The 13859-nt window shown below is 39.9% G+C and overlaps 1 protein-coding gene across 6 annotated transcripts in view; it reads left to right on the top strand.

The window, feature by feature from the left end:
- SLC45A4 (solute carrier family 45 member 4) overlaps positions 1-13859 on the top strand; it is a 90088-nt gene that overhangs the window by 67926 nt on the left and 8303 nt on the right. For 5 of the 6 annotated variants that reach the window (XM_069780141.1, XM_069780142.1, XM_069780143.1 and 2 more), the window contains 4 exons: positions 8745-8933; positions 11978-12157; positions 12267-13342; positions 13441-13540. In XM_069780141.1, coding sequence (XP_069636242.1) covers positions 8745-8933; positions 11978-12157; positions 12267-13342; positions 13441-13540 — 1545 coding nt within the window. The remainder of the gene's footprint in view (positions 1-8744; positions 8934-11977; positions 12158-12266; positions 13343-13440; positions 13541-13859) is intronic. The other variant, XM_069780144.1, reaches the window with a different exon arrangement.

Genomic DNA, 13859 nt, shown 5'->3' with positions numbered 1-13859 from the left:
TTTTCTGCTGTGAAAGTGTGACTTGTTTGCATCCAACTACTAAGGAAATTTAAAATTTGAAATACAAGTTTTAAGGAAATGCGGAACAGTTTTTCCAGCATCTCTAACCTAATTTCATCCTTTTAATATGCCTATTAATTATTTGTTCATATATCTTGAATCTAGATCCAGCTTTCGTCTATAATCTTGTCCTTAAGACAGGGAATGACTAAAGCAGAAATGTAGGCACTTTTTAAAGACATGATTCTGCTGTAAAAGTTTTGGATGTCACAGCAATGCAGGTAGCGGATCCATGTCCTGCAAGAGGAAGATAGTGCTCTAGTCTTCTCCCCTGCAAAGTTTCTCTTTGGTCCTGTGGATTTTTCCTGATGCATTCAGGTTGGGCTGCAGCTGACTTTTGCTGGTAGCTTTGGAAAGAATATTCTGCATTTTGCCCTTGGATGTCAGTTCTTCGAAGTACCATACTTTTTATGTCCTTGTAGTATTCCTATTAATTCGTTCTCTTGATTATCACTCCCCTCAGTGCTAATAGCCCCAGCCAAATGGAGGAATCGTGCTTTATCCCTCCACTCTCGCGTCCCACAGCTGATTCCTCGTTTGCACCACGGAGGCAGTCCTATCCTTGCTTCATACCATCTGGAGCAGTAACAGACCAGCTGAGTGAGGCAGATCCCAGCACTCCCAGCCGTTGTGCAGACATCCCTGCTGACGAGCGAAACAGGAGAGGGAAGGAGAAGATAGACTTCTTGCAAGTGGGTGATAGTTTGTGCTCCAGAAAAGTATGTTCAGATTGTAGAGCGCGCATATTCCTGCCTGTAAGGTGTATGTAAGGTGCTGACAGCTTGTGAATGTTGCAGGCTAAGCCGAAGAGCTCTTATTTGACAGGCACAAGAAGAATTTTCAGGATGTGAATTCTACCAGTGGGAAGATTGAAGCCACAGTTTTGATGCTGCTCTTATTTTATGTGGTGTTTATTGCAATAGGTCATTTCTAAGATATTGAGTGAATAAAGATGCCTGACAACTTGATAGGCTATCATTTTCTGTAGAAAGCTAGCAGCAATTAAAAACCTCACAGTACTGATTTTGTTCTGAGTCTTTCCACCTGCACTCCTGCAACTAAATTGAGTCTTGTGATCACACATATTAGTACAATTTTCCTCCAGTGTTGTTGTGCTTTTTGTTGCTTGTTCAGAGTGGCTTCTGAACTAGTGCTTGCCTTGAGCAGGTGTTGTCTTGTCATACAGGCTGGGCAGGTGTAACTTAATGAAGAGCAAAATTTTCACGTAAAAATGAAGTCCAGTATAAGGCTTCATTTCTTCTCACACCAGCAGCTGTAAGATACTGTAGCATTACAGGTGTAAATTAGAGGCGCTTTCATCTCGTGTGATATCAGACTTTGTTTTCAAGTAGTACTTAAAATTATTTCCTCCTTAAAAGCTTGTAGTCCCACATTTGGAAGCTGCTCAAATAGTGGTAATGGGCACCAGGAGAAATTAATGTGCTTTTTCATATCCCTTCCCTGTTGGTCAGAGTTCCTATTTCAATCCAGAAGGTAGAAGGTGGTTTCTCATGGGTGCAATAAACTCAATGTACAAGTGCTGACTGTACTGCAATAGTACTCAGACCACCAGTCAAGCCTATTCCAGTGCGTTGGTTCAACATACATTGGCTCAGGTATGGTTTTTTTGGCAGCTCGGAGTCCCACATGAGCTCTAAGCCATTGGAAGCCTTCAAATCTGAGGGGAGATAGCTAGAAGCAAAAGGATTTGTGGTTCAAGTTTTGTGGTGATACAGTTGTCAAAATAGGCATGCAGCTTGTTTGTAGTTCCTCTGGGGGACCCAAATGTAGGGCAACTCTGTATTTTTATTTTAAATATAAGGGAGTGGATATCAGGGTGCATTTATGAAATGATTGCAGCTGCATTCTGAAATCCCTATTCCTCATATAGACACTCCAAAGCTAAAGTGGTTGAGTCTGCAGTGGTTTCTATGATTCTGTTGTAACAAAATGAAGAGCAGATACTGGGGGTTCTAACTTTTTCACAGCTTTTTGACAAGTATTGGTTTTGCTTGCTACACTCTTTAAAAAGATAGTCTAAACAAAGCAGCTTGTATAAGCAGTGCATTTTTCAACAGATCAATGTGAAGTATTTTTAGCAACATGCAGTACTTTATACAGCAACGAAATTGTGGAATACAAAGTATTTGCAGGGCATGACAGCTTATGTTAGTTCAGAAATTTGTATGGTGTTTACTTTAAGTGTATAAACAAGTCTGTAGGTGATGATTTCTGACAAATGAAAATAGGAGCTTAGCATCCTATTCCCATATCAGATCTTATTGTTAAGCTTATAAAGAACTATTTTTCCCCCAATAGAACTTATCAAAAGGAGGTTTTGAATAGAAACTGCTGCATGTGACTTAATCTTTCTTCCATGTAACTCGTGACCTCACACAGCCCTTAGACTGATGGTGACACAGTGAGCATTTCCTGTGAACCATGAGCAGTGCTGGTCCCACTATTGTTGGGCACTTTTTTTGTCTGGGAAAAAACAAACCCTTATTTACTAGAAGCCAGTGTCCTGTTTGTTTGTAGCTGGCTGGGAAATGCCATATTACAAGGGTCTCAGTGGCAGTTGTCGCTGCTAACAGAAGCTGTTGTTGTGTTTTGCTTTTTTTCTCACTGATTTGTATGAGACTTCTGAGTCTGCCTTGTGACCTGCTCCAGATTCAGTTCACAGCACAAATACTAACCTTGTTTATCCAATATGTTTTTTTCCTCTTTGGTGTTTCCTCAGATTAGCTGTCCGTTAAAGGCTAAATAATAATCCTCCAGTTGTTATTCCTCCCCCAAGAGGCCACCAGGTTACTTTTCCAAGTTGGTGGATGGCAGTTTGCTGTTAGAGCTGCTACCTGGCAAGGCAGGCATGGTGGTGGAAAACTACAGACAAAATAAAGGAACGGCATTAAACTGGTAATGGGACGCAGCTGCTTTGGCCTTAGATTCTGCATGTGAGTCTCAGCAGCCTTTGGTAAAGGCATATGCTGTGTGATACTTCTCTTGGCCATACAAAATCAGTCCCAGCCTAGTTATAGCCTGTTCCAGGTGGGTACAGCAGCTCTCAGCAGTTGGGACATTTTACATTTGGCTGTAAGAGGTTGTGGCAAGGCAGTCGTATGGATGACAAGCTTGCTGTGCGGTACTGCCTTGAAATCTAGTCAAAACCAGCATCCGTACATCTGTTCTGCACATCAAAGACTGGATGCTGCAGGGCTGGTAGCTGGGCACATCACCGTAGCCAAGTTTATTTAAAATACATGCTGCATCTGAGTCCTTGCCACTAGATGGGAGTATCAGAAGGAACTTCTTGGTGTCAAAATGTTCCCTTTATCTCTTCATTTCTGCTTATCATTGTCTTGTCCTGGCTTGGATGCCTTCTTAACTGTCTTCCCATTTTAAAATATTGTCTAAAATGGTGAAATTCTGTAGGTATAGCAGCATATGTATATACAGAGAAAGGAATCATTAGGATATATGATTACCTTCCTCAATGGCCTAGTGCCCTTCACAGATATAACTTCTATAAAGTTTCATTATTGGAGCTTATTCTTGTGAGGCAGCAAGCTCTGGAAGACTTGGGGGGTTGTGGTGTGTGTGTGGGTGTGTATATATAGATATACACACAATCTCTTTAAGTATTTCAGTTTTCAGTCGTCTTATTTTGCTTCTACTGCCAAATCATACATGCCAACCTAAATATGCATATTATGTATGCAGACATTCAAGATACTAAAACCAGAACAGCATCTTTTAAGTGGAAAAAAAGTATTTTGGGGTTGGAGTTCTCCTTGTCTGTCTAGAACTTTCTCATTTATATGAAAATACCTAGCGCTAAAGAAAACCTACTGTTGAAATGTTCAAGGTCCTGTAGACTCTGTGAGTATGAAGCATGAATTTTATGAAGAACATCTGCAAGGTATGTTTTGAAGTCTTGCTTCCTGGGACAGTGGAGGTAGTGCTCAGTGTCTCGGAAAGCTCTTTCCTGGAAGACCCATGGTAGAACGTGGCTGTGAGCTTTACAAAATCTGACTTTCCAGCAACAGTGCTGAGTGCAGACATCAGAGGTGACAGCTAAATCTGTACAGAGAGAAAAGGCTCTTCTAGGCACCAGAACTGTTGTCTCGCAGAGTTCTGGTTGACTGGGTAGACTACAGCTTATCAATAACACATCTCAACTTTCAGACACAGAAAGCAAATGCAAAAGGAAGCTTTGGGTAACTAACTCTACTACCCATTGCTAAAATGATTGCTTTGGTTGCCTGCCCATACATTGTTCAGGTGAGGAGTCTGCTGTCTGTCAAACAGGTTCAGGAGGGAATTCTCCAGCCAGCAAATAAATTTTTCGTGTGCTGTTGTATTTTAGATTGCATGTGCACCAGCTTCCCGCCAGGAATCTTCTCTAACCTCACTCAGTAGTTTTCCACTTGAGTAAACAACTAAATTCTAATGTAATGATATCACAGTTTACATACTTACAGTAAAGAAAAGTCATACACTTCACTTAATAAATGATAACTATTTTGAATTCTGCATAACTACATAAAACATGCATGATGATTTTACAAACTGCTAGGTTACACTTGGAATGCAACTTATAAAAGCCCTGCCACTTAGGTTGCGGAAGTAGTCCTATAGCATGATTTCTCCAGCAAGAGAAAAAAGCAGGTTGTGCTCATCTTGATGGCTCCTATCATTATAGAATCTGTGGGAATTGCTCGTGTTTCTCTTGAAAGTTATCCCTTTTCTGTTTACTTGGAGGAGCACTGAAAGCTTTTTAGAAATTCTTCCGTTTTTCTTACTATGGGGCTATTAATTCTTGTATAGATTTTTATCATGGCCTCTTTTTCTAAAGATAGATATTTTGGCTGCTAAAGAGTAGTTCAATAAAAAATATCAAAGTGGTTTGTCTCGAGAAGGATCTCCAAACATAACGTTCTTGGTTTTTTTAAGTGTCCTTCCGTAAAACCTACATCCCTAGCTCTGTTCTGAAATCATTGAGATTCATGTCTTTTGCAAAGTAAGCCATTTTCAATGTAAATATTTGGATTTAGGCTTTTATTTATAATACTTACATGTTAGGAAGATCACCCTTTTCAGTCAGTGAAAATAAAGCCTTCTCAAGAAAGCATTTCAATTTCTCCTCTAACTCATACATGGAAAGATAAAACTCCCTAATTGTAGGCATGTAACAGAGGTTGGGTAAAAACCCTTTCTTCCTTTCTTTTACTGGCCTGTAAAATCAAACCAGAATGCAGGCCTTAATCTGATTTTGAGTTATTACATGCAAAGTTGATCTTGAAAGTACTGAAGTCAAGGTAACGCTGGCAGTAAAAATCACTGTGTTTTTTAAATAATCTTAGGACATTTTTATGACAGTTGGTTAACTGTGTCTATAAAGCATAAAAAATAACTATCTTTCCAATTTAGAAATGTGCAGTTTTTACAGTTGGAGGAAAAATGTTTGTAAACAGGTTTTAATTCTCTGCAGAAGTCATTCTGAGTCATCATTTTGAATGGCTAAGTGTTTCCAGAACTTTTTTTGTTAAAATTTGTATACACCACAGAAGTGCCATTGTAGACTGGAGACAGAAAAAGTGGTGGCCACAAGGACAGAAGGACAGTGAGCTGTGCAAGCCCCTGGTGTCACTGGATATACACCCCTATTGCTTGTCCCTCCTGTACTAGCATTTTCTTGTTTCTGCTCATAGTCTCCATTAAAACAAGTTCGTTGTCTCACGGATATTGGAAAATTAAAAGAGAGTCTCTTAATTGTGTCCATTTTACTTACATCTATCTCTTTAAGGTTGTTTATTCATATAAGATAGGATGATGCTTGTAATGCTAGTAACGGAGCTCTTGCTAGCCTTCATCCCCTGCGTTTATTTAAAGCAACTGTATGATTTACTGCATAACCTTCCCAATGTCTCTCAAGTGTTTCCTGATGGATGAGCTCAATTGAGCTGTTCCAGCTCATAATTCACAAGTCACAACATAATTCAGAAAAGAAACTTCTGTTCTCAACATACAGCCCTCTTGCAATGAGATGACATCAGATTATTTCAGATGTTGGTGAACGCTATGATGAAGATCAGTGATGTTGGTTAAGCTATAGCTTCTAACTTTAAAACAGACTCGCTGCACTGACTTGACATCACACAATAACAACCTCTGATAGATAACTGCTGCTCAACAAGATGGCTCTGGAGGCAAAATGGGATGACTGTTTGCATATTGCCATTTCTTCGGTGTCCTGCAGAAAACTCATTCACCCTAAATGAATCATAACCTCCCTTTCATTTAGTTTTGTTGCCTTGAACTAAATGTTTCCTCTTTCCTATCATTAATGGTTTTTTTTTAAGCTGACATCGCCCCTCCCACCCCATCTGTATGCCAGCTCAGGCATTGATAAGCGTTAGTGTCCTGGAGCAGGAGAGGTGCCAGTTAAAACGCACAGTGCCTGAACCTGCTTGTGTGCTTGGGAAGGCTGTGGAACTTGGTGAAGTTAAAGAGAGTGTTAAAACCCCAGGGAGATGGAGGTTTTCTCTGCGCTCTTATTTGGATTACTGGCTTGCTGACTTGCCCCTATGATTAGGATAGAACTCGTTGAGAGGAGCTGGGTGATGCAAATAAATGTTGCAGTCCGGAGGAATGGTGCTAACAACCATGGCTTCTTGAACAAGAGCTTTAAACCTAATATGCCCCCCCACTAAGTATGTCTCAGCTAAAACTTCCGTGTCAGCCAAGACATCACCAAACAGTTGGAAAAGCTAAGCCAGAGGTAATGGTTTGGGCCATGATGTGAACGAGGTGGCATCTGTACAGACACAGCCCTTTCCTGGAAATCTAAAACCTGCCGCGAAAGGAGTCAATAGTTCTATGGTAAGTGCTGATGTAGAGTATTGGCCTCTGGTCTAGGTCTTCAGCTGCCTGTAACAAGGAAAGATAGCTAAACCATGATGCTCACCCACCCATCCCCTGTGGGCAGGGTGTTCATGGGTATATTTTGTCCAAAAACACAGGTCAGGTGAGTTCAGAAGAGGCAAGTCTCTTCCAATAACTCTGTACTTGTCAAGGCGTCTGTGGCCGTTAGCTTGTTCGTTAGCCAAAGGTGAGTCAAATCACATAGACCTTGGCTTCAGACCTGGATTTTGAATCTTGATGATGAAACTGGTTATTTATGGCAAAAAAATAGCTTATTTTCCTGTAATATAATCTCTGTATCACTGCAGAGCGTGCAACAGTCTCAGGAAAATCTGATTTATCTCATGGAAGAAGTCAGCATTCTTAGTCAAGATTTGATGGTACTTTAAACAGCAGGAGATTAGACTTCCAAATTTGCAACATATGCTATTTTGGGCAGGGATTGGTATAATCCTGCTGGGTAATGGATGCCTCAGCGTGCTGAACAGGGAGCACAAGGTACAGGTTGATCTCACCAGGAAATGTCGAATACTACTCACGCTTACAATATATGGTTTTGAATAATAAATGGTTTTCCTTCCTAGGGTAAAGACACTGAGTTTTTCAGTCTTGGCATCAGTTGGACTGCAAGAAATTGATTGTTTTGTTTTTAATGCTTTGCTAAGAAACATGTCAAAGTGGTTACCTGATCTGTGCTGATAAACCCAGAGGGACGCAGATCTCCAAGGACCTGAGTGTAGCTGCTCTTCTGAGCCAGTCTGCCATCTGCAGGCCAATGCTCTCCATGCTGGAGAGGTGTGAAGCAGGGATTTGGGGGTTTCTTTCCTTCTCCAGAAATTATTATTCGTAACTAGGTTTTTTTTTCTAGGTAAATATTACATAATAAATCCAATTTGTTTCCATCTGATCCTATTTGTAGTCACCTTAGTTCTCAAAAAAAAAAACAAACAAAAACAAGGATAGTAGACATAAGCAAGCCTCCTTAGATTTCTCTAGAGGTTAATGAATAATTGCTTTTTTTCTTTTATTGTCCATTGTTCAATTTTATAAGTAAACATATTTGTGCGTAGAAATAGGACGCTTCATATGACAGTCAAATTCCGTCCATCACTCTCAGTCCATTAAATCTTTAATAACTCTTTACGGTGGTGATCTTAAATGAACAGTACCACTATAATGTTCAACTGCTTTTGAATGTTAAAAGTTTTGTTGAGAAGGGGATATGTGTCTGTGACAACCAAGTAGCTTTCCAAGCATCCCAAAGATGTTTGTTTTTATAGTCCACAAATGGATAGAGGATGCAACAAAGCTATTTGGCTTTTACGCAGCAGACCTCAGCTGCTACTTCTTCATGGAGGCCATCCCTACCAACCCCTGCGAAAAAGAATTCTGCACACTTCAGCAAATTTCAGCAAAAGTGATTTTTTTTTTTTTTGACAGTAGTAACTAATCTAGACTAGTGATTCCACTGTTAGATTTTTTTTTTTTTTTTAAACTTGTATTTTAGTAGCTTAAATGTACCTATTGTTACCTTCTCATTGCCTGGGTATTTGAAAGATAAATGATCTGTGCTTTCCTTAGCTGTTTTTTTTAACCTTTTATAAGAAATCTTAACTAAGTTGTTCATTTGGGAGAGAATTTACCATAGATAAATTACTGATCAATTTAGAGTTTTCAAAGATATAAGAAAATTTCGTGTATAAAGTGAAATGTTTGGTGTGTACCACATAACCTTTAAATAATTTTTGTCTTTGTTTTAGGTCTTCCTGAACAATACTACAGCCTCACTTGGTTCCTTAGCCCTATCCTGGGTTTGATCTTCACTCCGCTTATAGGTTCGGCTAGTGACCGCTGCACACTGAGCTGGGGCCGCCGGCGGCCTTTTATTCTTGCTCTCTGCATTGGTGTCCTCTTTGGAGTTGCACTTTTCCTTAATGGTTCTGTTATAGGTAAATAATGAGGAAATCACCTGCGTATATCTCCTGCTAACATATCTGCTTTAAGACTTTTATGTAGGCAGTAAAGATAATGATATGCAGTTGATTTAACTTAGGTTTAGTGTTAAAATCATTAGAACTCTCTGCAACACTGCATTTGAGCTATCCATCTTGCATGTTTTTATTCAAAAGTTACGGTGCTGTGCTAAGTATTGTGCAATCATAGCTGTAACTTGTAATACAGTGTTATTAATACAATGGTTGCCAGCATAATGTTTGCAGTCGCTGAGATGAATTTGGTCGATCCTTGACATGGGAAAATTGTAGCAACCTGTTCACAGGGAAATGTTTCCTGTTGTGATCCATTTTCCCTTTAATGCATATCTGGCAACACATCCTGTTTCCAGCATTATTTCAAAAATTATCTTTTCACTTTTTCTTGTGCTTTTCTTAGACCTGGTATTGAAAAAGTCCAGAACACAGTTAATATTTGTTTATCAAAAACTATGTGGGAAAATAATTTTTCCTGAGCCCCCATCAAAGCTGGTAAAAATAGTTTCCCTTGAACATAGTTTACTACAGAACTTAATCTACAATCTACAATCTCTTTGTAAATTTAGTGTAGGAGAGGTGACAGCAAGTACATTTGGGGAAATGTTTACATCATGGTTGGACTGATGCAAATGAAAGGAACTTAGCACCTAATAATATCCTCTTGGCTCTCTTTTTTTTGGGTTAGATGCAGCTCTATTGTGAAAAAGTTTTACTAATTGAGGGAAATGAGTGGAACATTATCTTGGCTCAGCATGCTAGCTTTTTAAAGCCAGATTGGGATGCCATATGATGGTTTTCAGTTTTCTGCAAACTGCAGTGGTCAAACTGTTCAGATGAATGACATTTAGCTTATGCTTTTTTAATTTACCCAAGCAATAAATATTAATTATTTGAATTGCTATCATATGGTATCAATTCTACTTTGTTGTTGTGTCTCCAAGACTTATCCCTCCTCCTCCAGATGTATGCAAGATGTTAGGCTGCAGCCTTCTTACAAGATTTTCATTGATAGGAAGCTCTTACTTCCATACAGTAGTTTAGGTCAGTAACCATTGTTACTGGCAAGCAAACCTCTTATGCAGTCTATAGGGTTATTTTGAAGTATCTCGCCTTCTAATAAATCAGCACAAAATATTGGTTTTGATTTTTCTCTAATTCTTTGTGGCACAGTAATACAGTCTGTTGCATAGCTCTCTGGAAAACCTGTGCTTTCCAGATACTCCAGTGGTGCTTTTGTGCAATGAAACTTCTTTGAAACACAGAGGTTGTTGCAACGCACTGCAGAAGTGAGCTCTGTGCTTTATGCATCTGTTCCTGGGATGTGGTTGTGGTAGATTTTGAATGAAAACCCACTTCTGAAAAGCACTTTAAACATTGCTGTGCCTCTCCCAAGGGGGCCTGGAGTGAACTGAACTGAAGTGAGACCTGTTCCTTGCTCTTCTCTAGACCTGTTCCATGTTAGAAGATAGAGATTTGCCACTAACATTCAATTTATATCAGCATAAGATAGCACTTGACATCAGTGTAAGACAGCGCTTGAGCCACTAGTTAGAGCAGATGCACAATATGATAAAGCAATATTAGTCTCACTTTAATTGGTGTTTTTGAAATGGTGGCTTGTGTCACTTTTCAGAGAGAAATGGCATTGCTTACCAGTCTCTCGCAAAAGGGGGTGTCTAGTGGTTTGCAGGAAAAGGCCTCATTTGTAACCAGATTTTCTTCTAGATGGACCCTGTATGCTTTCATTGTCTTGTCTTGTTCCCATTTTACGTTCACACTTTCCTATCCTTACTTTCCAGTTACTTGCAATCCTAATTTCACTTTGGGGCTATAGGATATGCTACAAAAACTGAGGTGTCATTGTATCATACCCTTTTTCATAACCTGGCCTCTGGCAATAGCAGTCTTAGGGAGGGCGACAAGGAGCACAAGAGCATGCTAAAAAAGAGGTTTGCTAATCCTAATTGTAATACAACGGTGTCCTGGGAGAACAGCTGTATATAGATCTTACTCAACTCTTGTTCTCTTCACTGTATGCACTGTTCAGGTTTCCAACAAATCTAAAGTGCTGACATTGTTGGTGTTTTCTGCTGTAAGATTCAGCCAAGTGTGGAATATGTATAAATTTCTTTAGCATTCAGCGGACTTGGTATAAGTGAGGATTGAATATGCAGGAATCGCAGCACTTGAGATTTAGATGATTTTTGGTGGCTTAGCCAGTTCATCTCTTTCCACAGTCATTTTCATCAGTTATGCTAATGGTTTTATCAGTCTTGCATGTGTAACTTCTAAATCTCTCTGATTCAAGTAATTCATGCTTTTGTCAGTGGTTCGTTTCATGAAAAATTCTCCAGCTATATACTAATGCTGCCTTTCTACTCTGTAGACAAAAAGCATTTCATCCTGTGCTATCAACAGAAGCTGACTGATGCTTTTTGCAATGCAAAATACCTTCATGTTACTTCATCCTTAAAAGTTTTGCTTATAAAAGTGATTTAGAAAATATGAATGTTTAAGAAAATCAAAGGGAAAAGTGAAGGGGTTAAATTTCACTTTATCCTGGTGTACTGTGACCATTGTATGTTAGGCACCATGTCAGGAGTGCTGTCAGCAGTGCAGTTCCCTGTGTTTGTAACTGACAGATGACGTTTGTAATTTTGTTTTTGGAGGCTCTCCTCTCTCACCATGGCTGTCTTTTATAAAAACAGCCTTCAGCATTTGAAAGAAAACGCATGTGAGAAACATGAAATAATATCAAATGGTCTCAAAGGTTTAAGAGATACTTTAAAAAAAAAAAATTGAAAAATAACAAATGTAAAAACAAAATCTTTGTCCCAGACCACCTATGAAGTTGTGCCAGAGTTGAAATTGGCATTTTATTCTGTAAAGGAATGTTTCTAGTAAGCGTGTTGACCACCTTTCTCTTAAGGAGCTTAACCTTGCTCTTAGTAGTTTTCCCTTTTTGACTGACATACTCAGATTCCTCTTCTGTTTTTCCTCAGGTCTGGCTATTGGTGATGTCCCAGACAAGCAGCCCATTGGTATAGTTCTCACGGTGCTTGGTGTTGTGGTGTTGGACTTTTGCGCTGATGCAACAGAAGGACCAATTCGGGCCTATTTGTTGGATGTGGTGGACAGTGAAGAGCAAGACATGGCCCTTAACATCCATGCGTTTTCAGCTGGTATGGAGTTAGTGGATATGTTTTTCACAGCTGTCAAGTCTTCCTGATGACCAAGTTGTGACTGAATGGATGTTTCCTGAACTCACTTCTCATTTTTTCTCTTCCACAGGTCTTGGAGGAGCAATTGGTTATATGTTAGGAGGGCTGGACTGGACACAGACCTTCTTGGGTGGTATTTTTAAATCTCAAGAGCAAGTCCTTTTCTTCTTTGCAGCCATTATTTTCTCTGTTTCAGTTGCTCTCCACCTTTTTAGCATTGAAGAAGAGCAATATAACCCTCAGCAGGACAGGATTGATGATGAAGGAGACACACTTTCCAGTGTCAAATTCAGTGGTAGTCTCCCCCCTCTGAATCGACTGAATGTAATTAGTGAGGAAGAGCCGTATGGAGCCTCTATGTTCCATGACGAGGTTCAGTCAGAGCATGATCTCAATATGGAGTTCCTTGAGGTGAACATTGTAAGAAGTAAGAGTGACTCAGTTCTGCACATGCCCGATGCTACGTTGGAAATTGAATCGGAGCTGCTTTTTCTGCATGACATCGAACCCTCGATTTTTCAGGATGCTTCATATCCAAACACTCCCCACAATACAAGCCAAGAGATCATGAAGTCCAAACTCAACCACCTGTCTGCTTTCCTCAGGGACAATGAGAAAGAGGAAGAAATGTTGCTTGATAATCACTTAAATGAAGATAAAGTCCCAAACGTGAATGGCTCCCTACCAAAAGAGTTCCTCAATGGACATGCTAGAATAGGCATGAAGCAATCTAGTACTTCAAACTCCATGCGAAGGCGGAGGCACATGTTCTACCGTCAGCCATCTTACACCTTCTCGTACTATGGAAAAATTGGCTCTCACCGCTATCGCTTTCGTCGGGCCAATGCCATCGTCTTGATAAAGTCCTCACGCAGTATGAATGATATCTACGACATGCAGAAGCGGCAGCGACAGAGGTACAGACACAGGAATCAGAGTGGCACAACAAATTCAAGTGGAGACACAGAGAGCGAAGAGGGGGAAACTGAAACTACTGTCAGACTCTTGTGGTTGTCAATGCTAAAGATGCCAAAGGAGCTGCTGAGACTGTGCGTCTGTCACCTCTTAACTTGGTTTTCGATCATTGCTGAAGCTGTGTTCTATACAGATTTCATGGGACAGGTCATCTTCCAGGGCGATCCAAAGGTAAGAGAACAGTTACCATTGGCAGATCTGCTTATACTTACTCGTTTCTGAGATGTGCTCGTTACAAGAAAATGGCTTTGCGTTTGTGTTTGTTGCAGGCCCCTTCTAATTCAACTGAGTTACATGCCTATAATGCTGGAGTTCAGATGGGATGCTGGGGACTGGTAATCTATGCTGCTACTGCTGCCGTTTGTTCAGGTGAGAGATTCTGCACAATTAGACGGTGGAATGCACCTCATATATGTATTTGCAAGGTAAAAATAGTTTTGCTTCAGTTAGCATCTGCCTCCTTGTTTGGAGTGAAGGGTATTTTGGAAAAGCATTTCATGTGGTCATAAGGGGAGGGGCTTCTTTAAGAATCAGTATTAAAAAATTCCTCCAAATGTGGATGTGGGAGTACAAACAGATTGGTTAAGTGGCGTAAAGCACAAAATGATATCAAAGGATATTGAATGGCATTTAGCTAGTCATCAGGAAACTAAAAATATGCTTGTTAGAAGATTCAAGCATATGTAAG

The sequence above is a fragment of the Haliaeetus albicilla genome, chromosome 3, assembly GCF_947461875.1.
Source record: "Haliaeetus albicilla chromosome 3, bHalAlb1.1, whole genome shotgun sequence".
Lineage (NCBI taxonomy): Eukaryota > Metazoa > Chordata > Aves > Accipitriformes > Accipitridae > Haliaeetus > Haliaeetus albicilla.
Note: the sequence above shows the minus strand (reverse complement) of the source record. Positions and strands in the feature narration are given on the sequence as shown.